We start from the raw sequence: 25,023 nt of genomic DNA, 5'->3' as shown, positions 1-25,023 counted from the left end.
CATTTTCATAGTATTTGACTTTATGTTTGCTGAGTCGTTACGTTTTTCTTGGTTTTTATTTTGAGTTATGGAGTTGTTATACCTCTTTGTGGTTACCTTAATATTTACCCCTATTTTTCTAAGTAAAAACCTAACTTGTATTCTCCTATATTACCTGGTTCCCTCTCCATATGGCAGTTCTATGCCACCTATATTTAGTCCCTCTGTTTGATTATTGTGATCTTTTACATATTGACTTCAATGATTCCCTGTTTTGAACATTTTTTTTTCTTTTTAAAATTAATCTTAATTTGTTTTTGTGATTTCCCTATTTGAGTTGATATCAGGATGTTCTGCTCTGTGACCTTGTGTTGTGCTGGTATCTGATATTATTGGTTTTCTGACCAAACAATTTCCTTTAGTATTTCTTGTAGCTTTGGTTTGGTTTTTGCAAATTCTCTAAGCTTGTGTTTATCTGTAAATGTTTTAATTTCGCCTTCATATTTGAGAGAGAGTTTTGCTGGATATATGATCGTTGGCTGGCAGTTCTTCTCCTTCAGTGCTCTATATATGTCATCCCATTGCCTTCTTGACTGCATGGTTTCTGCTGAGTAGTCTGAACTTTTTCTTATTGATTCTCCTTTGTAGGAGACCTTTCTTTCACCCCTGGCTGCTTTTAAAATTTTCTCTTTATCTTTGGTTTTGGCAAGTTTGATGATAATCTGTCTTGGTGATTTTCTTTTTGGATCAATCTTAAATGGGGTTCGATGAGCATCTTGGATAGATATCCTTTCGTCTTTCATGATGTCAGGGAAGTTTTCTGCCAACAGAGCTTCAACTATTCTCTCTGTATTTTCTGTTATCCCTCCCTGTTCTGGGACTCCAATCACACGCAAGTGAGTTCTTCCATTGCTTTATCAGTGTGTTCCTTGGCTTTTTCTGTAGATTGCCTTATTTCATTTCTGAGGTCATCCCCGATGTCTTGAAGCATTCTGTAAATTAGTTTTTTATATTCTGCATCTGGCAATTCCAGGATTGTGTCTTCATTTGGGAAAGATTTTGATTCTTTAGTTTGGGGAGTTGTAGAAGCAATCATGGTCTGCTTCTTTATGTGGTTTGATATCGACTGCTGTCTCCAAGCCATCTCTAAGATATTGTAGTGATTTATTCTATATTTGCTCACTGAGTCTTATCTTGTTTTGTTTTCTTTCAATATACGTAGATGGGCTACTAGACTGCACTGTCTTGATTGTTGTAGCCCTTGAATCACTTATGTTCTATTACCAGCTGGTTTGGGCTGTTACCAGATATATAAGCCTAAGAGTCCATTCACTATTCTTGAGTAGAATCTGATGTTGGATCATCAAATGTGTGGTGCAGACTGTCACCTACCCACCTAGATAAGTAGTGGTGATAGTTGTGTGCACCAGATTCTAGTAGCAGCAGGATTTTACACTCCAGGGGGCGCACGATGCTGACAGGCTTCCCCCAAGTGCCAGTGAGGTAGGTGTGTCTCTATTCCTAAAGTACTTTGGTGGGTGGGCTCTGCAGCTGTACCTTAGGCCCCCAATGCAAGTACCTCTACAGATTGGTAGGTGTCACCCTCCTTAGGCCCCTAAGGCCGGAGGCTAGGTGGTCTGGGGGGAGCTTCATCCCTCAGTTCCCTGATGTGGGTCAGTGAGGGCTCTGTTGAATATGCAGAGATATCAGACCTGGGAAACTTGTCTTTCCAGTAAAACAATTACAGTCAGATCCCTATCAGAATTGCCTTTGCATTATAATAGCCACCTTGTTCCCTGTAGGGATGAAAGCCCAAGACTGTGGATCACATATGTTTGGCTGGAGCTGGTTCTGTGTTTTCAGTCCAATTAGGGAAGGATTTTTGGTCCCTGGGTATTTTTGTAGCTGCTTCTCTCAGGCCAGGAGAATGGGTTAGGAAAAGACCAAAAAAAAAGAAAGAAAGAAAGAAAAACCGCAGCGCAGTTTACTCTCTGGCTCAGGAAATGCCAATGTTAATGAAGCCGCCTGGGAAGGGGAGGGGAGGGTTCAGATAAACATGAGAGAGTAGCACCCCAGAATATAGACAAAGTTACTTATCCTGCTTGGGATGACTGTTTTATCTGAGATTCCTGAGGGGCGTTTTGACTGTGTGTGCTGGCTGGGTAAAGATTGCCCCTGAGGGTCAGGCCCGCATCCCATGCTTGCGCTGTCTCAGAAGCCGTGGTTAGTTCCTCCACTCCCAGTCCAAAGCCCAGTGCCAAGGTTCCCTGGCTGGGACGCCGCACTCTAGGCTCCAAAATCAGTCGCTGCCTCCTGGTGACTTCTCCTCCTGTCAGCCGCGTTGCTGTGCTGCCTACGTGCACTGGCTGGGCTTCCCGCAAGGTCACTTCTGGGGGCTAGGGCTGCGTCCTGTGTTTGCACCCTCTCAGGATGCCGTGCTCAGCTCCCCTGAGCCCAGTCCAAAGCCCGGCACCAAGGTTTCCTGACTGGGACACTGGCTCCAGGCTCCGAAAACAGTCACTGCTTCCCCATGTTTGTTCGTTCTCAGTCTCTGTCACTCAGGTCAACTCTTTAGATCTGTGTTTGATGGTCAGGGTTCATGGATTGTCATGTATGTGATCGATCCACTTGTTTTTCTGAGTCTTTGTTGCAAGAGGGATCCAAGGTAGCTTCTACCTAGTCAGCCATCTTGGCCCCGCCTCCTTTTTTTTTTTTTAATATGGGATCAAACTGACAACAGCAACTTGAAAGATTAGAGAGAAATCTTAAGGGACAGTGAGTTTATGTTAATGGAGAGAACAACTCAGAAAAGGAGGGTAAGAATGGCTGCACAACTCAAAAAAAAAACCTCAAAGAATATAATAAATGTCACTGAATTGTACATGTAGAAACTGTGGGATTGGTGTGTTTTGCTGTGTATATTCTCAACAATAACAACAAAAATAAATAAAATTTAAAAAGTCAAATACAAATGAAATGAGCATGGTTGGACCCACCATTCATGTGAGGAATTGGAACACAATCCACACTGTCCCATCCACCTCTCTGCTCTTTCTCCCCCAGCCCATCCCCTGCTACTCCTCTAGCCACTATCCTGAGTTTTCTGTTTATTAGTCCCTTGATTTAAAAAAAAAAAAGTATGTGTATACATATAGCTTTTTTTTTTTTTACAACCACTGGTATGTATTTCGCTAAGCAATTTGTTATTAATTTTGCTTGTTTAAGTTTTATCAACAATTTCTATTAATCTTTTGGGACTTACGTTTTTCACTTAACATTATGTTCCTAAGATCCGTCCATTTCCTCTGCTGATTAGTTTTTTTACTGTGTGACTATACTGTCACTGATTTGGCCAGTCTCCTGGCGATGGGGTTTTTCCTGTGATTTTCTTCACAGCACTTATCACTATTTGTGTATTGTACAATTATTTGTATTTTATTGTCTGCCTCACCCCTAGAATACAAGCTCCCTGTGGGCTTTGTTTGTTTACTTCTGTATCCAGAGAACCTAGAAAGGCCTAATCCCTAGTAGATGCTCAGTAAGTATTTGCCCACTAAGTGAATGAAGGCCTTTGCTCAGTTCACCAGGAGTGGCCCCTGAGAGGCCAGGGGGAGAAAGAGGATTCATACCAATCTAAGTCTCACTGTTCCTGGGAGGAGAGTCAAACTGAGGGAAGGAGCCAGGCATGCTGGGGGCCCAGCCCTCCAGGGTTCCTCACCTGTCATTCTGAGAAAACAGAATAAGCAGCTAAAGGGGAGTAAGGAGAGAATGTGTATCCAGGGCTCTTAGCGTGACCAAAAACCCACTGCCGTCAAGTTGATTCCAACTCATAGCAACTCTACAGGCCAGAGTAGAACTGCCCCATATGGTTTCCAAGGAGTGCCTGGGGGATTTGAACTGCTGACCTTTGGGTTAGCAGCCGTAGCTCTTAACTACTATGCTACCAGGGTTTCCAAGAAGCACATAAATACATTCGGACTACACCAGGACTGAGAGTGGTGCTGGGGAGAGGACGTATTGGGAGAACAGTGCCCTGAACTGCTGAGACTTGGTTCCGGAGAAGGGAAGGGTCTTACCTGAGCCCAGCTGCCCTCCTCACTGTCCTAGCAGGAACGAGTGCAGCGTGTCAGGGGAAACAGGCAAAGTCAAGAAACCTAGCAGCCTCTACCCGAGACCCCATCAATAAGAGGCAGAAGCCCAGTAACTGAGTGGGTGACCAGGGAAAGCTTGTCGGGACAGTTAAGAGAGACCAGGAATTTAAAGGAATTACAATGAGCATGCCAACAAGGAAAAATATTCAGATTAACTTGTCATTCCAAGAAGATGCAAATTCAATTAACAAAGTGGTAACAATTTTCCACTTAATAAATGAATAGTTTTTTTTATTCTTGAAAGTATAAAATAAAATGGACTTTGTCACACCCTGCTAGAGGAAATATAAATTGTCATATTTAGTAATATATATCACAATCCTTAAAAATGTTCATGCCCGTTGACACAGACTATTCCAATAAATTATTTCTAACAATGTCAAAAAAAAAAAAAAAGAAGGCAAGAGAGAGAGAGACCAGAAGGCTGGTGCATGTGCCTGAGTTTGTGGTGAGTAGTAAGCAAATGTGTACACGGCAAAGACACTCACACACCTCTCAGGCTTGGGTGGGAGCCCGGCAGGACGCCAGGCTCTCTCAACTCTCCCTGATCCTCCACCAAGGATCAAGCACAGGGGCAGGGACTCTGTGGCTTCAGGGCCGTAGCAGCCAGGACAAAGCCCTCCCAAGCCCAGCTCTTCTCCACTGCAGGGCACCAGTAGCCTAGGATGAGCCCCTTCCACACAAGCTGTTCCCGAATCTCACTTCCCTCTACCAGTGTTCCACCCCAAGAACAGAGCCCAGTCATACACCAAGGACGCCAATATCATACAAGATCATCTGCAATCCCCCCAACCTCCCACAACTTTCCCCTGCTTCTCAAAGCAGTCAAGGGAGCCATCAGCCCAAGGGCAGACTCACTGTTTTAGTGGATGTTGCCAGAGTTTCCATCTCTTCGTGGGTGACCCAGACATTCCCAGAAGACTGTAAGCAGAGAGGAAACCTAGCTAGTCCTGGGATCCCCATCAGGCTGAAACCCCAAGAACAGGGACAAAGCTCCCTCCCTCTGAATCCTCCCACGGGCCCCCGACCGAAGCTCTGCAGGCTTGACAGCAGGGGGCTCATCTCTTTTATCATAACATGCACGCGGCTTAGCACAGCTCCTGGCACACACAAGGTGCTCAGTAAGTGTTCCCTGAATGGATATGAATGAATGGTGCTGATCTGGAGATGGACCATCAGGAAAGATTTTGCCCCAGGGGCCCATGGGGCATCTACATTCTCGTGGAGAGTTGGAAGTCCAGGGCAGAAGTCCCCTGTCCTACCCCTTCTGCGTCCCCCAACCTAGCAACACCACAGACAGAACCCCAAAAGGTCCCCTCCTGGAAACTCTGCCCAGGGATCTGGAATTGCTGGCAGGGTAGGGAAGGAGAAATGGAGCCCGAGTGGTATACGGGAGGCAGGGAACCAGGCCTGCTGGGATCCTCCTAGAGACCAGGAAGAGCCCTTTGGGGGTCTGGGAAGTGGCAAGGCTGGGGGGAGGCTCAGTGCTACCACCTTCCCAAAGACCAATGGAAGGCTTTGCAAACACTATTCCAGGGCCTCTAAAAATGTCGTGGGCGAGAAAGAGGCCACTCACCGTCCTGGAGGTGGGTGGGGCTGAAGGGCTGGTCAGCGACACCATCTCCTGGATGGCCAGCCGGAGCTTGAGCCGGTGCAGGGCATTGCTGATGCCGATCTCCCGCTGGATCTCTGTGTCCGACAGGGCAGACATGATGGCGCCACTCTTGACATTGGCCCGGCAGGCTGCTACGTACCAGGCAGGCATCCCCACCCAGAGCTGCAGACACAGGGTGCAGGGGTATAGTTCAGGACCTTCCCCAAGATCTGGGCCCCATTACCAAGAGCTTGGCAGTTCCAGGGGGCAAGGGCCAGACCTCACCCATGGTCTCAGGACAGCAAATGCAGCACACAGGAACTCAGAAATGTGGACATGACCATCATCAAGTCCCCCTCTCCCATTTTACAGATGAAAACTCTGAGGCCTGGGAAGGTAAAAGGATCTTACCACCTTCACATGGGTGATTAGCTCCTGGGGGATAGCATACGTTAAGATTCGAACCGCCTGTGAGTCTAATGCCTCAGTGATAATGAGATCCCCTTATCCAAACTTAGAGTCCCTGGGTAGTGCAAACAGTTAACGTGCTCGGCTGTTCAAATCCACCCAGAGGCACTCGGAAAAAAGGCCTGGTGATCAACTTCTGATCATTCAGGCATTAAAAGCCCTATGGAGGACAGTTCTACTCTGACTTACATGGGGTCGCCATGAGTCAAAATCAACTTGAGGGCAACCAGTTTTATCCAAACTTAGCTACCCATGAGGCATCAGTTGAGCAGCATCAATTCTGTCTTCCAAAGTAACTTAGGGGAGGTGGGGTCAATGCTAGATGTGGTACATGTGCTCTTGGCCAGGGACAGGCACGCTGACAATGTTCTAGGGACTCCTCCCTTGGCCTGAGGAGTCCCTATTCCTTCCCTCACAACCCTCCCACTGTTCCCCTAAGAGGGCTCCCTTTGGCCAGGCTTACCTCCAGCCAGGAGACTACAGTAGGGCCATCCCACTGGGCAAAGGGCATTCCCTTTCTGCGGGCATCTTCAAGAAGCTGGTGTCTTATAGGAGGAGGAAAAAGAGTCACTGGTCCTTCCTTCTCTCCCAGCCATGCTCATTCCAAGGGACCACTGGGTGTGCCAAGAGTTGGACTCCCACTGCCCCTGCTCTCTCACCCTGGAGTTGCCAGCTCTGCTCTATGCCTGATGCAGTGACAGCAAGAAATGGGGCAGCAAGACTCTCTGTCCCCCAGAGGGTGAGGGGCTCTTGGTTTGCGTACGACCTGACACATAACTGCCTCGGCCATTTCAGCTGGCTCCAAAAGGCACTCACAAGTCCCAGCCACTCTCCCACAGCCCTTTTGCCTCCTTCAACTGAGGGTCACCCTGAGAAACACCTACCAAACCCGTGTTCCCACAGGGACCAGGTCAACTCAGTTCAGAAAGGGCCTTGCGGGGCTCTGGCTCCCTGAGCTCAGTCTCCTCAGGAGGTGGTGGGGGAAACGGGCTGGGGCCCACCCTGACAGACCCTGGCCTACAGTTCTTACTTTTTCTTCAATCGCCGGTCCTTCTCTGCCTGAGTCCCCAGCTTGGCAGGCACCATGGGCTCCTGCAGACTGGGCTCAGAGTCTGTTAGGAAAACTAGAATGAAAGAGATGGGCGTATCAGCTAGGCCCTCTGCTTTTCCTCCCTTGGCTTGGGCCAGGGCCAGGGAGCGGAAGCAGCAGGAGGGTACCTGGGGCATGTGACCATTGTTCCTGGAGCCTCCACGCAACACCCCTGCATTCAGTCAGTCCCAGAGTGGCATCCAGTGGGCCATCCCCAACCCAGGTTCCCCCTGTAAGCTTCAGCCCTGGAGGTGTTTTCTAGCTGGACAGACCAAAGTTGTCCCACCGTGATGGCAGCAGAATCTTAAACAGAATTGCCCTTCCTCCCAGCCAAGGTGCAAAGGAAACCCAGAGATCCAGACACATGGGCTATGAGGCGCCAAGAGAAGAATTATCTTAATTTGGACCAGAAACAAACAACAACAACAACAACAAAAAACCCGTTGCCATTGAGTCAATTCCGACTCATAGTGACCCTACAGAACAGCGTAGACTGCCCTGTAGGGTTTCTAAGAAGTGGCTGGTAGATTAAAACTGCCAACCTTTTTGTTAGCTGCCAAGCTCTAAACCACTGTACCACCAGGGCTCCTAACTTGGCCCAGGTAGGGAAAAAGGGTATGCTGAGAGCTGCGTCTCTCCGCCTCTTTCAGTGTGCTCACTAGCACAAAACTGCCAAGGGGAGCACAGCCCTGTCTTCTCCTACTAAGGATCTAGAATCTATGCTAGAACCCTATACAATTCATGGCAGGGGGGGGTATCTTAGAGTTCATTTTGCTGTAAGAAGTCCTGGTTGCTCCCCCCGTGCACAGGGGGTAGAGGATGTGTGTATCCAGAAACCAATCCGAGATGCTGCCTTACGTTCAGGTGCCAAAGTGATGTGGTAACACAGGAAGTCATAACACTGCACACAAAATGCCTCTTCCCCATCAAATCTTTCAGTTTCCCCCACCTTGTGGTCAGCTCCACAACTCTCACGGCCCCTGCAGGCTCGGGGGTGTGTACCACCTCATCTCCAGGCTTAGGCTCCCACATCCTGAGTAGAGGTGTCCACCTTTTTGCTACATTCAGCTACCTATGTTTGATTCACATCTTCCTGAGGTATGTTGTTGGTGTGTGCCATCAAGTTGATTCCAACTCCTAATGACCCTATATAACAGAGTAGAATTGCCCTATAGGGTTTTCTAGGCTGTAATCTTTATAGGAGCAGATCTCTAGGTCTTTTCACCCACAGAGCCACTGATGGGTTTGAACAACTGACCTTTTGGTTAGCAGCTAAGCACTTAACCATTGCGCCACCAGGGCTCCCTTTCCTGAGGTATAAACCAAAAAAGCCAAACTCATCGGTGTCGAGTCGATTTCAACTCACTGTGACCCTATAGGACAGGGTAGAACTGCCCCATAGGGTTCCCAAGGAGCACCTGGTGGATTCCAACTGCCAATCTCTTGGTTAGCAGCCAAACTCTTAACCACTGTGCCACTAGGGTTTCCTCCTGAGGTATAGGAAGATATAATTAAGCATTTAGGCTCAAAGCTTCTTTTCTTCTAGCTGATCACATCTCTCCTCTACATGAAATGCATCAATGCTCCCACTGACAAGGGCTCACTTCCAAACCTCGTCAACCGACTTGACAAGGTTCAACCACCTCCCCCCACCCCCTTCTCCCCTACTCTGAACATATTCAACAGCTTACAGAACTCTCCCATCCACCAGCCTCTCCCTTTCTCAACCCTTGCCCCTGCCCCACACACCCCTCATCTTGGCTTGGCTAACTCCTATTTATCCTTCAAGCTTCAGCTCAGGTGTTGGCTAGCAGAGGAAGCCATTCCTGCTCCCCCACACCCCATATCCCTCCCTCTGAGCTTCAGAAGCACCCTGGGCATATCTCTAGCATTACACTGCTTTGGAGTTGTCTACTGATTTTCCTTTTTTTTTAAGACACTGAGCTCCTTCAGGGAACAGACTACCATGCCAACACCTAATACTATGCCTGTATACAGTAATTACTCAATAAATCTTTGCTGAACAAATGACTGCAAAGGAGGGAGGAAGAGGAAGGAAGAACAGAAGGCATAGGGACAGGGAAGGAAGAGAGCTAACATTTATCATGTACCTACCACGTGCTAAGTGTGTGCTAGAACTTTCTACTATCAGAGGTGTAATAATGCTACCCCTGCCCAGGCACTTACTGGAGTGAATGTCTACAAAGCCATATTAGGCATTACAATATTGTTGAGTCCTGGAGGCCAGATGGACTAGGAATGAGTTCCAATCAAGAACTGATTCTTCTAAACAAAGAACCAAGAAGTTTCTCTAGCCTCATTTTGCTGGTTTACTTCCTGAAAGTCCTGAGCACGGTAACATCAGAAAACCTCCAAACTGGAAGAAACCTCAGTGTCCAATACAGGAATCTCTTCTACAGCCGCAAAGCCAGTCGCCATCCAGTACTGCTTGGCACTTCTATTGGCAGAAGCCTCCCGTCTCATAAGGCAGCCCCTCTTGCCATGAGATAGCTCTAACAGAAAACTCCTGCTTCTCTGGTGCTGAAATCTGTCTGCGTGTGGCTTCCACTCACACTAGTCCCTGGGAGACAGCCAGAGAAGGCCTGACCCAGGTATACCCTCCTGCCTCTGAGCCCTCTATCCCCACCCCTGGCTAGGAAGGGGACAGAGACCATGGCCCGTGGGTCCATCTCGACTCAGCTGGATCAGCCTGCCCTTCTCCTTCTTCCCGAACAGACGGCCGATGGATGACTTGATGCCCTTGCGCTTGGCGCCCTTGTGTAAGGAGTCTTGGCTGCTGTTGCTGCTGCTGGGGTTGCTGCCCTGATCCTCCAAGGAACTAAAGATGACGGCCAGGAGGGGGTGGAATGAGAAGAAATATACTTCAATTACAGCAGGAAAGACAGAAGTTAGACCTCAGGAAGAACTCAGGGTAGAGGTAAAGGGGGATGCTCAAAGCCCATGACCAGGGGTAAAAAAAAATATCCTTCCCTGATGGTGTGTCAAAGAGAAGTGAGCCATTCAGGTGCCTGGGGTAGGTGAGATGCAGAGTGTTCAGAGGCAGGGAGAGGAATGAGATGACCTTGGGGATGAAGAGACTAGAGGTGGGGGCCTGCTCTACTTACCTCTTGCCTTCCTCCTGGCTCAGGGCTGGGTGGCCAAGCTTCTCTAGCCGCAGCGTCCTGGGTGAGGAAGGAGGAGAAGTCTCACATTTTATGGTGGCTTTATCCTCTCGGTTCTCTTCCCGAGACACTGGCGACTGAACAGACAGTAGAGCCGTCAGGGGATAGAGGGAGCGACCTGGGGCCTGCCTACCCAGCCCGGACGAGGCAGAGGGGCATGGAGAAGTACACTGGGGAGGCCCAGGGGCCTCTCTAAGTTCACACTCAAGAGCCCGGGGGGGAGGCCCACAGGAAGGGGCTGGGGGCAATTAACCCGTTAGTACCTGGGCATCAGGCAGCACTCACCAGCAGCTTCCTCCTATGCTTTCTTAAGTCACTGGGCTGGAAGAGAGAGCAAAGGGTGAGCACCGACTCACCTTCTGGGTGCCCTCATCAACCCAAGGGGAACCTGGTGGCCTTAGGATGGGGAGACAGGGTCGAGTGCCCTGCCCAGGCTCTCCCTGGCACTGTTGAGGCCCTTGGGGCCTCACACAGGCCTGGAGAGAACACCAAAGCAGAAACACGCTGGCCTGGAATGGTAAGTCGGAGCTACCTCTGGAAGAGAGGAAGAGGCATGGGCAGTGAGTGAGTTTCTCAGGTGCTCTATGCCCATCCAAGGCAGAGGGAAGGGAGATACTACACAGGCCCCTTCCAAGCCCAGAAGTTCATTTCAGGGGCCTGACATCCTGGGACCTGCACCAGTCCTGGGAAGAAGGTGCCAGGCCCAATTAAGAGAGCATGAGCTCTCCCACCCTATAAACTCCCCTTGGCCAGTCCTCAAGGCAGAGCCCAATGATATCTCACCAGGGTCATGACCCCCATTCGGTCCAGGTCCTGGGCAGCACTGCGGGAGGTAAGCTTCGGGGTAGAGCGGCCGCTGAGCGGGGGGGACGCGCTGGCCAGGGACAGGGCTGTCAGAGAGGTGGGGATGGAAGCACGCTTGCGCAGCTGTGTCAGGTTCAGGGCCTCCATGCTGCCACTGGTCACTCGTGTCTCAATCTCCTCAGCGCGGAGCTCAGTGGACTCCTTCTCCTCCTGGATCATCCTGGGAGCAGGCACATGAGATCTCACTGTTAGTCCAGGCAATGCCCCCATTTGCCCGGCATTGCACGGATACACAAGGCCTGATGGGCACAGTTGGTTCTATCCTGCTGTAGCTTAGAAACATTTCTTTCTCTCTCACTAGCTGGCCTACCACATGGTTCAACAAAAACAGTTGCTGAGAAACAGGCATTTTAGCCAGTGGAACACAACCATCCTGCAAGTCGGAATTCCTGACCTACAGGGCGACCTTGAAGTCGGGCACTTTGCTCTCTGGGCCTCAGTCTCCCAACACATACAATGTCAAAAAAAAAAAAAAAAAAACAGTTGCCATTGAGTCAATTCTGACTCATGGCAACCCCATGTGTGTCAGAGTAGAATTGGGGTCCATAGGCTTTTCAACGGTTGATTTTTCCAAAGTAGATTGCCAGGCCTTTCTTCTGAGGCACCTCTGGGTAGACTCGAACCTCCAACCTTTTGGTTAGCAGCCAAGTGGGTTACTGTTTGCACCACCTAGGGGCTGCATACAATGCCAAGAGTACTTTAAATCAATAGTACCCAAACATAAGACCTCTAACCGATGCTGACACCCAATGGAGTGTTTCCTGTTCCATGAGAAAAATAATGATAAGGTTATATGGGTGTGTACGTGTGCATGTATACTCAGAGAGAAGGAGTGTGTGTGGCATTTATACACATACACACGTGCACACATACACATATGTGATGGAAAGACGCCAACTGCCCTTCATGGAGAAGGACTCATCTTCATTCTGAGAGTCCGTCTTTCCTACTCTGTTGTTGTTCTGTGTGCTGTCAAGTTAATTTTGACTCCTAGCAACCTTACAGGACAGAGTACAACTGCCCCATAGGGTTTCCTAGGCTATAATTTTTACAGGAGCAGATCACCAGGTCTTTTCTCCTGAGGGGCCGCTGGTGGATTCGAACCGTCGACCTTCTGGTTAGCAGCTGAGTGTTTAGCACTGCTCCATGAGGGCCTTTCCTTTACAGAACAGTTATAATATTAAGTGGTTGTTATCGTAAATGTTTTACTTTGCAAAATAAAGAGTTGGTGGTCCTACATTAGTGCTCTTCTTTTTTCCCTGCTGATCTGTGAAATCCAAAAGTTCAGACATCACTGAACCAGACAGATGACCACCGCCCTGTAAAGCTCTGATATACCCTGGCTCCGACTTCTCCTTGCCATCTGCCATTACCGTTAACAAACTCTAAAGAGGCAGGATAAGGTGGAGGTTTTCACAACCTTCCCTGGCACTGGCTTCTGTTTGATGCCTTATTAGGGACAGAAAACATGGTGCAGTGGACTGAGTTTGAATCCTGGCTCTGCTACTTTCTTGGTGTGTGGCCTTGGGCAAGTCACTTAATGTCTCTGACTTTCTGTTCCCTTTTCTGTATCTGCCTACACCAGGGACCATGGTAAGACTGACCGTGACATTTACAAAGCTCTCCCCCTGAGTGGGGCCTACACTTGCAGTGATTATGGCTCTCTACAGGAGTTGCAGGAATACATCCTCCAGTCTCCCCCACACAGGCACATCTGCAGCCGTAGGGGAAGCAACAAAGCCTGAGGGGTCAGTTCGAGGTCCCAGCCCCTCTCGGTCCAGCACTGAGCCCGAAATTTGCTTGATGCCCCACACAGGACCCTAGATTGTAGACACAAGCAAATGCTTGTAAAAGGTTCCTTCTGTCATGCAACTCAGTCCTAGTTCTAAGATGGGTTTGCCCAGACATGAAGGGGCCTCATCCTTCAAGGCACCGTCTGGGGCCCCCACACTTCCCTCACCTGATCTCCTCGTTGATGGCATCCAGCTGCTCCTGCAGCATCATGGCCAGGGTCTGGGCATCAGAGTGGCCACTTGGAGAGACAACATCCACGGAGCCCACCAGCCTCCCTGGCTCGTCTTCATCCACATCGGAGATCTCCGGGTCACTATCAAAGGCAGCGGCAGCCTTGGGAGCCAGCACCCCAGGCACTGGAGATGGCTCCCAGTCCTTAGCAAAGAAGGAGGGCACAGGCAAAGTAATAAGACACACCAGATAGATGAGGAGCAGGGCTACCCCCATCTCCACCCTCTAAAAGAACTCTTAACTCTGTGCCACTCGACGTGCGGTCCCAGGGCCTGGCACATTCATATCTCCTGGGAACTTGTTAGAAATTCGGAATCTCAGGCTTCACCGCCAGACCTACCAATTCAGAATTTGCATTTTAACAAAGTCCTCAGGTGATTTGCTTGCACCTTGAGGTCTAAGAAATAGTACTCTAACTCACTCAAGAAGCCAGAGAGCACAGTGGTTCTGAAGACAGATTCAGGAAAAAAGGCTGCTTTGATTTGAGTCTTCGCTCCACCAAATACTAATTGTGCAACCATGGGAAAGTTGTTTAATCTCGCTGTGCCTCAGTTTCTTCATTTGTAAAACGGGGATAATAATAGTACACGCCTCAGAGGTAATAGTGAGGATTAACTGTGAAAATGCATGTAAACTGCTTAACACAGTATCTGGCACAAAGTAAGTGCTACATAAAGGCTGTTAACTTCTATTAACATAAACACAAAAAAGGTGACTAGATCCAGGGAACAAGAAAAGCCAAGCAGGTCTGTGTCGTGTTTCCCAGTCTCAGCACATCATGTCAGCCCTGACAGTCGGTGGCTTCTCAGAAATCATCCTACAACCTCCTTCAGTGGACAAAGGCCAAGAAAAGGCAAAGGCATGTAACTGGGCTTGGAAAGCCAGAACAGGGAAAGAAAAAGGAAGAAGGCCGGGGACAGAGAGGTGCTCTAACTCCTATCCCTCTATGGCCCTAATCCCTAAATTCCCCTTAGGGCTCTTTTCCAGCTCCTCCAGCCTGGAGTTTGAGCTCTTTGACAGCTGCTGCATTCTTATGAACAGAGAAAAGGCAGAAGGGACAGGGAAAAAAGAGATGCCTTCAGACTGTGGCTCCCCCATCAGACTAGGGGTTTCCTAAGGGCAGAGATGAATCTTTCTCCATCAGAGTAGGAGTTCCCTCCTCTATCTATACCTTCTAGTGCCCTAGAGCATGGAGAGGGCCTGGACTCAGGGCAGAACATGGTGAGCAGTTCTGGGGCCAGGCAGGAATCAGACCGCCCAGAAAGACTGCGGCCAGCCCTTTTCTGCCCCTTATCTTTCCTGGTTCCCCAGAACCTCCCAAGGCAGAGTCACAAAACATGAGCGCTCAACTGCTTCTCAGAAAACTCCAGGTGCCATCCCAAGGGCCCAGTTAACCTGTCATCCCTCCCTCATCTCCCCCATAAGCCACAGCTTTTGTTCCAGAAAGCTTACCAATTCCATCTTGTCTCTGCCTCCCCCACCCCACCTCCCCCGACCACCAGAAACACACGCCTGCACACCCAGGCACACGCACACACACTTCTGTGGGGCCTCAAAGACTCGCTGGCCACCCGCCAGCCCCTACCTCTTGCCCACCAGGAGGCTGGGGTGAGTGGGGCACAGCTGTTGCAGCTGATGATGGCCCCAACCCCAGGGCTGCAGCTGTTGTCCACATGGGGAAGGACGGGGGGAGGATCTGCTCTGCACGCCAGCCGTCTATGTAAGTGGAGCCAGGCACGCGGCCGAACTGACCCCAAACTCCCCAGGGAGAACCCCTCACACTCACACCTCCACCCCCTTACCTTGGCAGGCTCTTCCCGAAGTGCTGAGAAGCGGCGATGCAGCCCAGGCGGTACGTGGGTGGTTGTGGTCAAGGAGAACCGCACGTCTGCTGCACTGCCCATGTGCGACCTTGAGTGGTGTGGGCAAGAGAAAAGCCAGCCCCTGAGGACTGAGAGCCCCAGCTCACATCCACTGGGCCCAGAGAGTTAAGGGAGCTTCAGCTTGGAGAAGAGAAGGCTTAGCAGGACAGAACTACCATAAATGTCTGAAAGGCTGCCACATACGCAATAATAAAAAAAAAAAAAAAAGTATTCTCTGTTGCTCTAGGGATCAGAATGACCCAGGGGAGAAAATTCTAGGGAAGTAGCTTTCTTTTTAACATAAGAGGACCTTCTAATAGCAAGAGTTGACTTACAATGCCACTGGCTGCTTTGAAAAAACTGAGTCCCACCCCCATCCAAGGTGTTCAAGTGGAGGCTCTTTGGCCATCTGCCTAGGACTGTACAGGAGGGCTCCCAGCACTGAGAGAGGCTGGAAGGGGTGATCTCTACAGGTCCTTTTAGCTCAGAGAGGTCTTGTTTCTTGGTTGTCTCTTCAGCAACTTTCCTTGGGTCTCCCTACTGTCTGGACTGAATCCCTGGCTGAAATCCATCCTCAGGAAGCTTCCAGAGGCTCTGACACTGTATCACAGATGTGGTCTGGAGAAACCATTTTGATTTCCCCAAGGGCCTATTCCAATCCTGAGATTTTAGGATCCCAGCAATGATCCTCTGGGATATCTGAAGCTTCCCCTAGTGATACTTTTTCCCTATCCCTTCCTTGCTAGGAACCCTTGAGGGAAGAGTAAAGGGGCAGGGTGAGCCTACAACAGGTAGCTGGAGAGAGGGGAGTTCCTGCTTATCCCCTCTTCTTATTCCCTGCTTATCCCCTGCACCTCAGTCCCAGGTCCAAGATGGTCAAAGCCAGGAATTCCCAAACATTAAAGAAAGCAAGTAGGAGCCCTGGTGGCACAGTGGTTAAGAGCTCGGCTGCTAACCAAAAGGTCAGCAGTTCGAATCCACCAGCTGCTCCTTGTAAGCCCTATGGGGCAGTTCTACTCGGTCCTACAGAGTCACTACAAGTTGGAATTAACTTGGCAGCAATGGGTCTTAAAGAAAGCTAGTCGTAGACAAATGGCTTGGTGTACTCTTAGCTATGTCTTATTAAATTGTGTGCTTGGTCCCTTCTGAGCAACCTACAGGAAGGAAGAAGTAGAAAAAATCCCAACTACCATTTCCTGTCTCAGTTGCCTGCTTCTCTCCATACAATAACTTCTGATGAACTTGAAGATAGTATTTAAGTCTAGGGTACTGCCCTAGACGCTCATGAGCTTCTCCAAGTTCAATGTCCCTTTACCTAATTCAAGCACTACACCTCCCAGGCCCACACAGAAATACACAAATATCCTTTAAGCTCTCTTTATGGAAGCTGATCCCTACTACCTGATGTAATAAGCACAAGACTAAGGAGAATCACAGGGACTCTGATCTAAGAGACTACTGAATCACTGACTTTAAATGGCAACATCTACTTCGGTCTCCTCTACCTGAAGGCAGACTTGAGGTTTGAATTCAATGCCAGAAGTTTCACAAAATGGGGAGAGAAATCCAGAAGTTGCCTAAAACATGAGCCTAATGCAAGCATTAGGTGGAAGCCCCACTCACCATCTCTTAACAAGTTTTTAGGAAAAGGGATGCCATGACTTATTAGTGATCAGGCATCTCAGCTCCCAGCACTAAGGCAATTCTTGATGCCTTATTTCAGTCTGTCCTGCTGCCTTTCTACCCACTACCTGCTATGTGAATTTAGGTGGTCCTCAACTCTCAAACAGCAATCCTCTAGAGCCCTAAAGACAGTATCTCAAAAGAACTAGATTGAGTGGCACTCTCCCTCAGAGGATCCTGGGGACATGGGTGAGCATGTAATTCAGCAGGCCCTCTCCAACAGCAGGCCCCTCTATCAAAGAAGCAGGAAGCAAGCCTGTGTCCCATGGCACTAGGCAGGAACACTATCTGCTTTACTGACCTCTCAGCAACCCTCTGAGGACAGGTGCTCCCCTCTAAGCTGCCTGTATGAGCTGGGTACTTTGAACAAGTTCTCTGAGCCTCAGTGTCCCACCCTGAATAGGAAGACGACCCTGGGGTTCCTGGGCAGTCTTGGTAGAGGGAAGTCTCTTTCCTCAGGGTGCATCCAGGACCCCATCCCAGCTCGCCCAGCCTCCCGCGCTCCAGTACCTGGAGTGGATGCCATCCACAAAGGGCCCCCCTCGACCCTTCAGCTGGTCCACCTCTTGGCGCAGCTTCTCAATCTCTTCAGACAGGCGGCCCTGTGCCAGGCAGATCCAGGAAGAGGGTGGGGGCCAGGAAGGGGCAGAGAGGGAAGAGTGGGCATCAGGGAGGGACAAAGAAGACAGCAGAATTGAAGAGACGCAGAAGCATACACTGTGAAGTCCAAAGCCAGGGGCCCCAGGCCAGGCCCACAGATGACACCAAAGAGAAGAGGTCCAACTGGAGAGTGAGCAGAAGGGTCAGCAAAGGGGCAGGCAGAGTATCAGAGCCAGGAGAGGTCAGTCTGGGGCAGGCTGCTGCTGGAAGAGTCCTGCTGATTCCTCACCACCACACGTTGGCATGGCAAAGAGGCTGGGCAGCAGAGAAGCCCTGGTGCCCTCACAGACGTTGCTGAGGCAAGGACAGTGGCTAATCCTCCAGGAATCACTAGATTTCTGTCTCACTAGGAGTCGAGGTCCCAACAAATCCTTTTGTTGAGCCCTCCACTGGGTCCTACCTCTCTGCTGCCACCATCACCACCCTACGGCCTGAGCCTATGGCCTTGGCTGCTTCTTTACATGCAGGGAGGGGTGTATCTGCTGTGGAGGGCTGCAGTGTGAACTGGTGAAATCATGTATGCACGCGGGCTACCGTATGGGCTACCAGTGCCGCGGAGGGTATCACAGCAGCCGCTAGAATCCTGACCACCAGACCCTCCCAGTCTGGGCGGGGCTGGCCAGCAGCTGGCTACCTTGTGGTGGTGCTGCTCCTCGATCTGCCGCTGGGAGCTCTCCAACTCCTGGATCAGCGTGTTCTGGGGGGAACAGCAGTGAGCCAGGGACCCCGGCCGCTCTACGGCTCAGGCCCAAACCTCCCGGTCCACTCCCACGTCCCTACCCCCGGCTCTGCGGCTCTGCCTGGTCCCCTCCCTTGCCCAGTCTCCATCCCCCAACCCCAGCTCTCCAGGCCGACTCCACACTGACCTGCAGCCCCAGCCCCGCCCTGACCATACCTCCAACCCCAGCCTCCCCCCTTGTCTAACCTCTGTCATCCCAATCCCTGCCCTTCAGGCCGGTCGGCTCCACCCACACCCTCCTCTCCCCCCGCCCCTCCCAGCCGGCCCCGCCCCTCCCGAAAGCCCCGCCCCCGCCCAGCTCATCCAGGCCCTGGGCGCTCAGCACCTTTTCCTCCAGGGCTGCCATGCGCTCCTTCAGGTGGAGCTGCAGGCGCTCGTTCGACTCGCTAAGCAAGCGGTCCACGGTGTCTGACAGTCGCTTGTTGTGATCCTCGTTCATCTTCTCCCGCTGGCGCACCTGCACAGCCAGCCTGCCTCGCACCAGGCCACCCCAGGGCCTTCTCCCAGCCCTCACCTGGAGCCGGCCCCCCCCCCCCGTCAGGGTTCTTCTACTCGTTCACCTTTGGGAGTGCCTCTCTCCGGCGCTCCTGACCACCTCCTCCCTACCTGCAGGCGTCTGTGACTCGCTCTGTGACTCTGTACCTGGCCAGGCCCCTTCCATCACTGCTACAGTCCTTCCCCAGCCCCAACCCTTCCTCCGTCCATAGACCATCCTAGGAGTCTGGGGGAGTGAAGGCTGAGGGCCCAACCCGGTGCCCTCACCCTTGCCAGCTCCTGGTTCTTCTCCTCCAGCTGCCCCTCCAGCTGCCTCAGGTGCTCCTCAATGTTCCCATGGCGTTCTTCAGCCTAGGGGCAGGGATGGGCCAGGGAAGCCCATTGATCTCTCTGTTCCTCCTGCTCTGGCCCCCTGTCCCACACACCCTGGTGCCGGGTGTCTTGGAGATCAGGGCCTCAGGGACCAAAGAAGCCCAGGCTTCTACCTGGCATCCTGGAGCAGAACAGCCATCAATGTGGCTTTGTTTCCCAAGCACCCATTACTCCTGTCAGGTTGTCCCACCTCCTTCCTGGTCAGGGTTGTTCTTAAAACATCCTGAAGCTGGCAGCTCAAGAGGCCATAAATCCTCCCTGTGTCTCCAGAAAAAATGCCCCTCGAAAGCATGAACTACCATAAATCTCCTCTATGCCTCCAGATAATGGAACTGCACTTAAGTACATGGACCCAAGCCAGACTGCCTGGGTTCTAACCATAGCTCCCTCTCTTACCAAGTGTGTGACCTTGGGCAAGTTACTGAACCTTAGTTTCCTCAGCTGTAAATGTGGGCAGTAAAATCACCCATGCCTACTGGATCACTGAGAGGACTGAAGGAGCTAGTCCGTGGGAAGCACTTAGAACACAACAAACACACAACCCATGCTTACTGTTGTTATTGTGGGCTGTCAAGTTGATTCTGACTCACAGTGATCCTATAAGACAGAGCAAGACTGTCCTATAGAGTTTCTAAGCCTGTAAATCTTTATGGGCGCAGAACACCAGGTTTTTATTCTCACAGAGCCACGGGTGAGCTCGAACTTCCAACCTTTTGGTTAGCAGCCGAGCATTCAATGACTGCACCACCAGGGCTGCTCCCAATCCACGTTAGCCATGGTTATGTTGCTGTTGTAAAACCAGTCCAGGTAGAGTGGTCTCCTTTTTCTTTCACGTATCTCCAGAGAGCAGACCCCACTGTCTCCACTGAGAAGGGATTCCAGAATATCACACTTCGTAAAGTTAGAAAATCCTTCTTTAAAAACGCCCCTGCTGTGACTCACTTGAACACGTTGATCACGTCAGCCCATCCCCTCCTGTCGGTTTTTGGGAGACACCAGGGCTGACTGCTCAGCATCCCACACATAACATCCTCTGCTGCAATTTAAACCTTGCCCTTCACTCCTAGGGACTAGAAAGACTGTTGTTGCGTGCTGTGAGTCGATTCCTACTCATAGCGACCCTGTAGGACAGAGAATAGCTGCCGCATAGGGTTTCCTAGGCTGAAATCTTTATAGAAGCAGACCGCCAGGTCTTTTCTCCCACAGAGCAGCTAGTGGGTTTGAACCACTGAATGCTTAACCACTGCACCACCAGGGCCCTTTGGGAAGACCTTAGAGACCACCAAGTCCAACCCCATCATGACAGAGGTAAGGACACTGAAGGCAAATGAGGGAGGGGCAGCTTTTCCAAGGTCACAGAGCCAGTCAGTGGCGAAATCAGACCTGGTCATGGTCCTGCTGGGGGACAGCCAGGCCATGGGTTCCATCCGTGAAGCATCCAAGTGGCCACACTGACCAGCCCCTCTCCTCCAGAGGCCCAGGGTACTGCTGCTTACTAAATCTGGGTTCCTTCTATCCATGAGCTGAGGGTAGTTATAGTGATCCCACATAAGACCCTCCTGAAAACTTCCAACCCACTGCAAACACTCCTAAATTCTCCTGATTAACCCACTACATACTTATGTTCACACTGTTACCTAACTCTTCCAGAAAAAAACTAAAACCAGAACCTATTGTTTTTCAGCCTGCATACCTCTTAGGAGTTATTACTCCATAAAGTTTACTATCCATAATGGTAACATGATGCACTCTTTTATCTACCCTGTGGTAAAATGATTGTTGCGAACAGAAAGACTGAAGCTTCAATTCCACCCAGAGGCACCTTAGAGGAAAGGCCTGGCGACCAACTTCTGAAATATCAGCCACGGAAAACGCTGGGGAGCATGGTTCTGCTCCGACACACGTGGGGTTGCCGTGAGTCAGAAGCAACCCCACAGCAGCCAGTACTTTATTTATCCTAAAGCTGCATCCTTCAGTCACCCAGGGGTGCTCACGAGATCTACAACGCGCCCATTCAATGAGGAAGGGTGTGCTCAGCCTAAGCTCCCAGCCCACCGCCTTCAGGGACGGACAGACCTTGATCATATCTCCTCTCAGAGCTCATCTTTCCAGAGATGAAAGTCCTAATCTTTCCACTCCAGCCCCAAAGAAAAGACAGTATTAACTACAATGGTGTAAATGATAATAAAAATACTTTGTCTTAGCAGTAGTGTCTTCTACTCATTGAAGTGCTTTCATACACCTTCTTCTGTGATCGCCCCAGCTCCGTGGGGTGATGAGGGCAGGGATCACTCTTCCTAACTAACAGACCCAAGGCAACGTGTGTCCTGGAGTCACGCTGTGAGAAGGGGTTTTCTGGCTCTCAGCTCAATGTGCCTTCCACCCTCTCCACTCACTGCCTGGCCCTGTAAGAGCTCAGGAGAGAGGACAGAGCAGACCCAAGCCCTGGCCCACTTGCCTTGGTGAGGGCTGCGATTCTCTGGGCCAGCTCTGCCTCCACCTCCGGCAGTGTCTCTGCCTTGCGCATTGTCTGCTGCAGCTTCTGCTCAGCCACCTCCAGCAGCTCCTGTAGGTGTCTGGCCTTCTCCTCACACTAGGAGAGTGGGGGCAGGGAAGTGGTTCCAGAAGGTGTGTGGAAACTCCTCCCTCCTCCCCCACCTTGCCTCAACCTCAGCCTGCAGAGAGCAGGTCACAGGTCAGGAGCAGCAAGGGACAACCTTGGTTCCGGGCTGCCCAGGATGCCTGACTCACCCTAGATGATGCTTCTCCTTTCCCAAGGTGACCTTCAGGAACCCAGGGACTCCTGGGCCACCAAGGAAGGTTCCAGCACAATTGTCAGGATCTCCAGGGTAAAGCACAATACATCCCCCCTCCCCACCTGGAGGAGTTACCTGACGGTGTAGGGACTCCTTGTTGGCCAGCTCGTTCTCCAGTTTGTCATTGAGGTCATGGATGGATGTGGCCTCGCGCTGAGCAGCCAGGTAGCGCTTCTCCAGTGTAGTGATTCGCTCCTCCATGTCCTCCTTCTGGGCCAGAGCCTGGGTAGCAGGGGAGAGGACAAGAGTGAGGTCATGAGCCTCATTTGCCCCACTTTGTCTGCACTTCCCACCAACACCCGTACCTTCTCCATGCTCTTCTGTCAGTTTCTGACCTTGCCCACCCTCCTCGTCCCTTCCTACATTGTTGTTGCTGTTGTTAGTTGCCACTGAGGCAATTCTGACTCATGGCTACCTCACATGCGCACAGTAGAACTGCTCCATAAGGTTTTCAAGGCTGTTATCTTTTGGAAGCAGATTGCCAGGTCTGTCTTCTATGGAGTCTCTGGATGGGTTTGAACAGCCAACCTTTGGCTAGTAGTCAAGCGCTTAACTGTTTTAAGCACCCAGGGACTCCCCTCCCTAGGCTGGACCCCACCTAGTATTCAGCACTCCCAGCCCCCTGCTGGGCCCTCCGGCCAAGCCCAAGCCACTGCCCTCCTGAGTGCTAAACGCCCTGCACCGAGAGCAGGCCAGGCCTTCACTCACCTCACGGAGGTCCCGCTGATGCTTGCTGCTCAGCTCCTCGGACTTGATGAGGTCCCGGCGGGCCGTGCCCAGGTCCTCCTCCAGTTCAGTCACAGTTGCCGTCAGGGTGACCAGTCTCTCTCGGGCCTGGCTCAACTCAAAGTTCTGCTTCTCCAGGAGCTCCTGCAGCTCTTCCACCCGGCCCACCTCATCCTCCAGGGACAGTGAGCCACCAGTCAGCCATTGGACCCAAGGCGCCCCACTCCCCTGCCTTAACCCGGGAAGATGGGAGAAGGGACAGCACTCCCAGAGCAGGTCACAGCCCTGTCCCCATGCCAGAGCACACCTCCACGTTCACCTTCTTTCCCTTGGGCCAGGGGCTCACTCCAGACAATGGGCAAACACCCTCGCTTCCCTATCTATCTTTTGAAAAACAACCATGTCTAGCTTTACCTGCTATCTCAGCCTTGCATAGCCCAAACAGAGGCATGATTAAGGGGAGTGAACGCTCAGAGAGAGAGAGAGAATCTCGCCTGAAGCTGATCCACAAGGTAGATGGCACTTAACAATTCAAGCTAGACAAGCACGTTATGTGCCTAGCAGCGTACTGGGCACAAAAATAAAAACCTATAGATTTCTTTGCAGATAGGATGGGGGAAAGGAGAGAGAAGATGGAATATTGGAGAAGAAGCCATACTTATCTCAGTTACTCTACTGAACCAAGGCAAGGCAGGGCCCCCACCTCCTGTCTTGGGGAATATGTGCCCCCTGCTATGCAGCTGCCCCGTTACCCACCTTCCACAGGCATTTTGGTGCCACCTCCACGGTCCCCTCCTCTTCTGGCACTCCATCCTGAACCCCTGCCCCCTGCTGCAGGGCAGACACCTATAGAGCACACCCCCAGGCCAATGAATCAAAGAAAAGAGAAACTCCTATACGTTCTAGACCCTTCTGAGCCCCCCGCCTCCCAGACAGAGGCGTCTAGCCTAGCCTTGGCTAGCAGTCTCCTGCCAAGACCATGGGGAAAAAGTGGATGAGGAACAGAGTGAAGCAAAGGAGTAAACCAGCCTGGGTCTCCAGGAGCTGGTGTCTACAGACAGAGGACAGGCAGGCAGCTTACCTGCTGGTGGGCACCTGCCAGCTGCTCCTCCAAGGTGGTAACTCGCTCCAGTGCTGCCCGGAGCCGCTCTCGCACCTGCCCAGATAAGGGGAGATGGAGTAAGAAAGGGAGATCCCACTGGGCTCAGGCTGGAGGGGCCTGGGCTTGGTCTACCACCTTTGGGCATGTAGCAAAGAGAAGGGCATTCCAAAAGGGAGGGAACTGGAAGGAGGACCACAAACTGGCAGTGGGCGACAGCCAGTTCCAAAGCTAGAGGGCAGTTTTCCCTAGACACGGGACAGAGGAATCTCAGAGAAGGGTCACATGGAGGCTCAGGGAAGCCTGGCTGCATGCGGGGTAGGCTGGGCATGGGCCAGGCTGGCAGCCGGGTACCTTCTCATCCAAGGCCTTATGGTGCTCAAACAGCGACTTGAGAGCCTTCAGCACCTCCACCTCACTGGAGACCCCTGAAGGTGACTGGGCCTGGCGCTTCACCACTGTCATCCGCAGTGACCGCTCATGGCGGGACACCAGGCACTCCAGATGTTCCAGAAGCAGCTGGAAGGGAACAGGGGAGGGAGGACGGGTTGTGAGCATGTGCCCCAGGGGACATAAGCAGGGCCCACATGGTCACCTAGTAGGCAGCACTACAGCCACACCATCGTTAAAATGCTGAAATACGTCCATGCTATTGTTAGCTGACTCATGGCGACTCCATGCACAACAGGATCGGATGTTGTCTACAGGACTCGGTTAATTACTGTCCCAAATGAATGCCCGCCTCAAACTGGTTGCCCCGGCCTCTGCCCAAGTCCCCAACCTTTCCACAATCCAGCAACTGGGTGAAAAGTCTAGTGCTGGTAGTTAAATGATTTAAACATAAGGCAAGAAAGTATAAGGATGGGGCTGGACGTGCCTGACCCCATTCACGCCTGCTCCCTCAGTCAAGGTGTCCCCGCCTGTCTCTCCCTCTCACACACACACACACACACACACACACACACACACTCTCTCTCTCACACCCCAGGTCATCTCCACCTACCCTTGTGTTATTTCGTTCTGCCTTCAGCTCTGAGATCTCTTCCTCCCGCTCTAGAAGCTGCTCCCGACACATGCTCAGCTCCCGAGTTAAGGTGGCAAATTCCTGAAAAATCCCAAGGCCCCTCAGTGCTTGAGGATTCACCCCCTAAGGAGTGTCCTGCACCCCAAGGGCAGGGGTGGGATCCTCCTACCCATCCCATAAAAATCCCTATCCAT

General features: G+C 51.3%; 1 protein-coding gene across 8 annotated transcripts in view; it reads right to left on the bottom strand.

Moving 5' to 3' along the window:
* PPFIA4 (PTPRF interacting protein alpha 4) overlaps positions 1-25,023 on the bottom strand; it is a 79,812-nt gene that overhangs the window by 36,281 nt on the left and 18,508 nt on the right. For 4 of the 8 annotated variants that reach the window (XR_007513773.1, XM_049857945.1, XM_049857947.1 and 1 more), the window contains exons 3-24: positions 24,809-24,910; positions 24,160-24,324; positions 23,788-23,862; positions 23,463-23,552; positions 22,689-22,880; positions 22,056-22,202; positions 21,623-21,757; positions 19,060-19,143; positions 18,623-18,754; positions 18,193-18,255; positions 17,409-17,500; positions 15,156-15,264; positions 13,289-13,497; positions 11,248-11,488; positions 10,750-10,785; positions 10,408-10,541; positions 9,955-10,121; positions 7,223-7,316; positions 6,656-6,737; positions 5,707-5,907; positions 4,989-5,051; positions 4,056-4,082 (exon numbers count right to left, since the gene is read on the bottom strand). Coding sequence is in view for 7 of the 8 variants with exons in the window: in XM_049857945.1 (XP_049713902.1) it covers positions 4,056-4,082; positions 4,989-5,051; positions 5,707-5,907; positions 6,656-6,737; positions 7,223-7,316; positions 9,955-10,121; positions 10,408-10,541; positions 10,750-10,785; positions 11,248-11,488; positions 13,289-13,497; positions 15,156-15,264; positions 17,409-17,500; positions 18,193-18,255; positions 18,623-18,754; positions 19,060-19,143; positions 21,623-21,757; positions 22,056-22,202; positions 22,689-22,880; positions 23,463-23,552; positions 23,788-23,862; positions 24,160-24,324; positions 24,809-24,910 (2,640 nt within the window). In the remaining variant the exon portion in view is untranslated. The remainder of the gene's footprint in view (positions 1-4,055; positions 4,083-4,988; positions 5,052-5,706; positions 5,908-6,655; positions 6,738-7,222; positions 7,317-9,954; positions 10,122-10,407; positions 10,542-10,749; positions 10,786-11,247; positions 11,489-13,288; positions 13,498-15,155; positions 15,265-17,408; positions 17,501-18,192; positions 18,256-18,622; positions 18,755-19,059; positions 19,144-21,622; positions 21,758-22,055; positions 22,203-22,688; positions 22,881-23,462; positions 23,553-23,787; positions 23,863-24,159; positions 24,325-24,808; positions 24,911-25,023) is intronic. The other 4 variants (XM_049857943.1, XM_049857946.1, XM_049857949.1 and 1 more) reach the window with 2 other exon arrangements.

Source organism: Elephas maximus, chromosome 18, assembly GCF_024166365.1.
Source record: "Elephas maximus indicus isolate mEleMax1 chromosome 18, mEleMax1 primary haplotype, whole genome shotgun sequence".
NCBI lineage: Eukaryota > Metazoa > Chordata > Mammalia > Proboscidea > Elephantidae > Elephas > Elephas maximus.
Note: the sequence above shows the minus strand (reverse complement) of the source record. Positions and strands in the feature narration are given on the sequence as shown.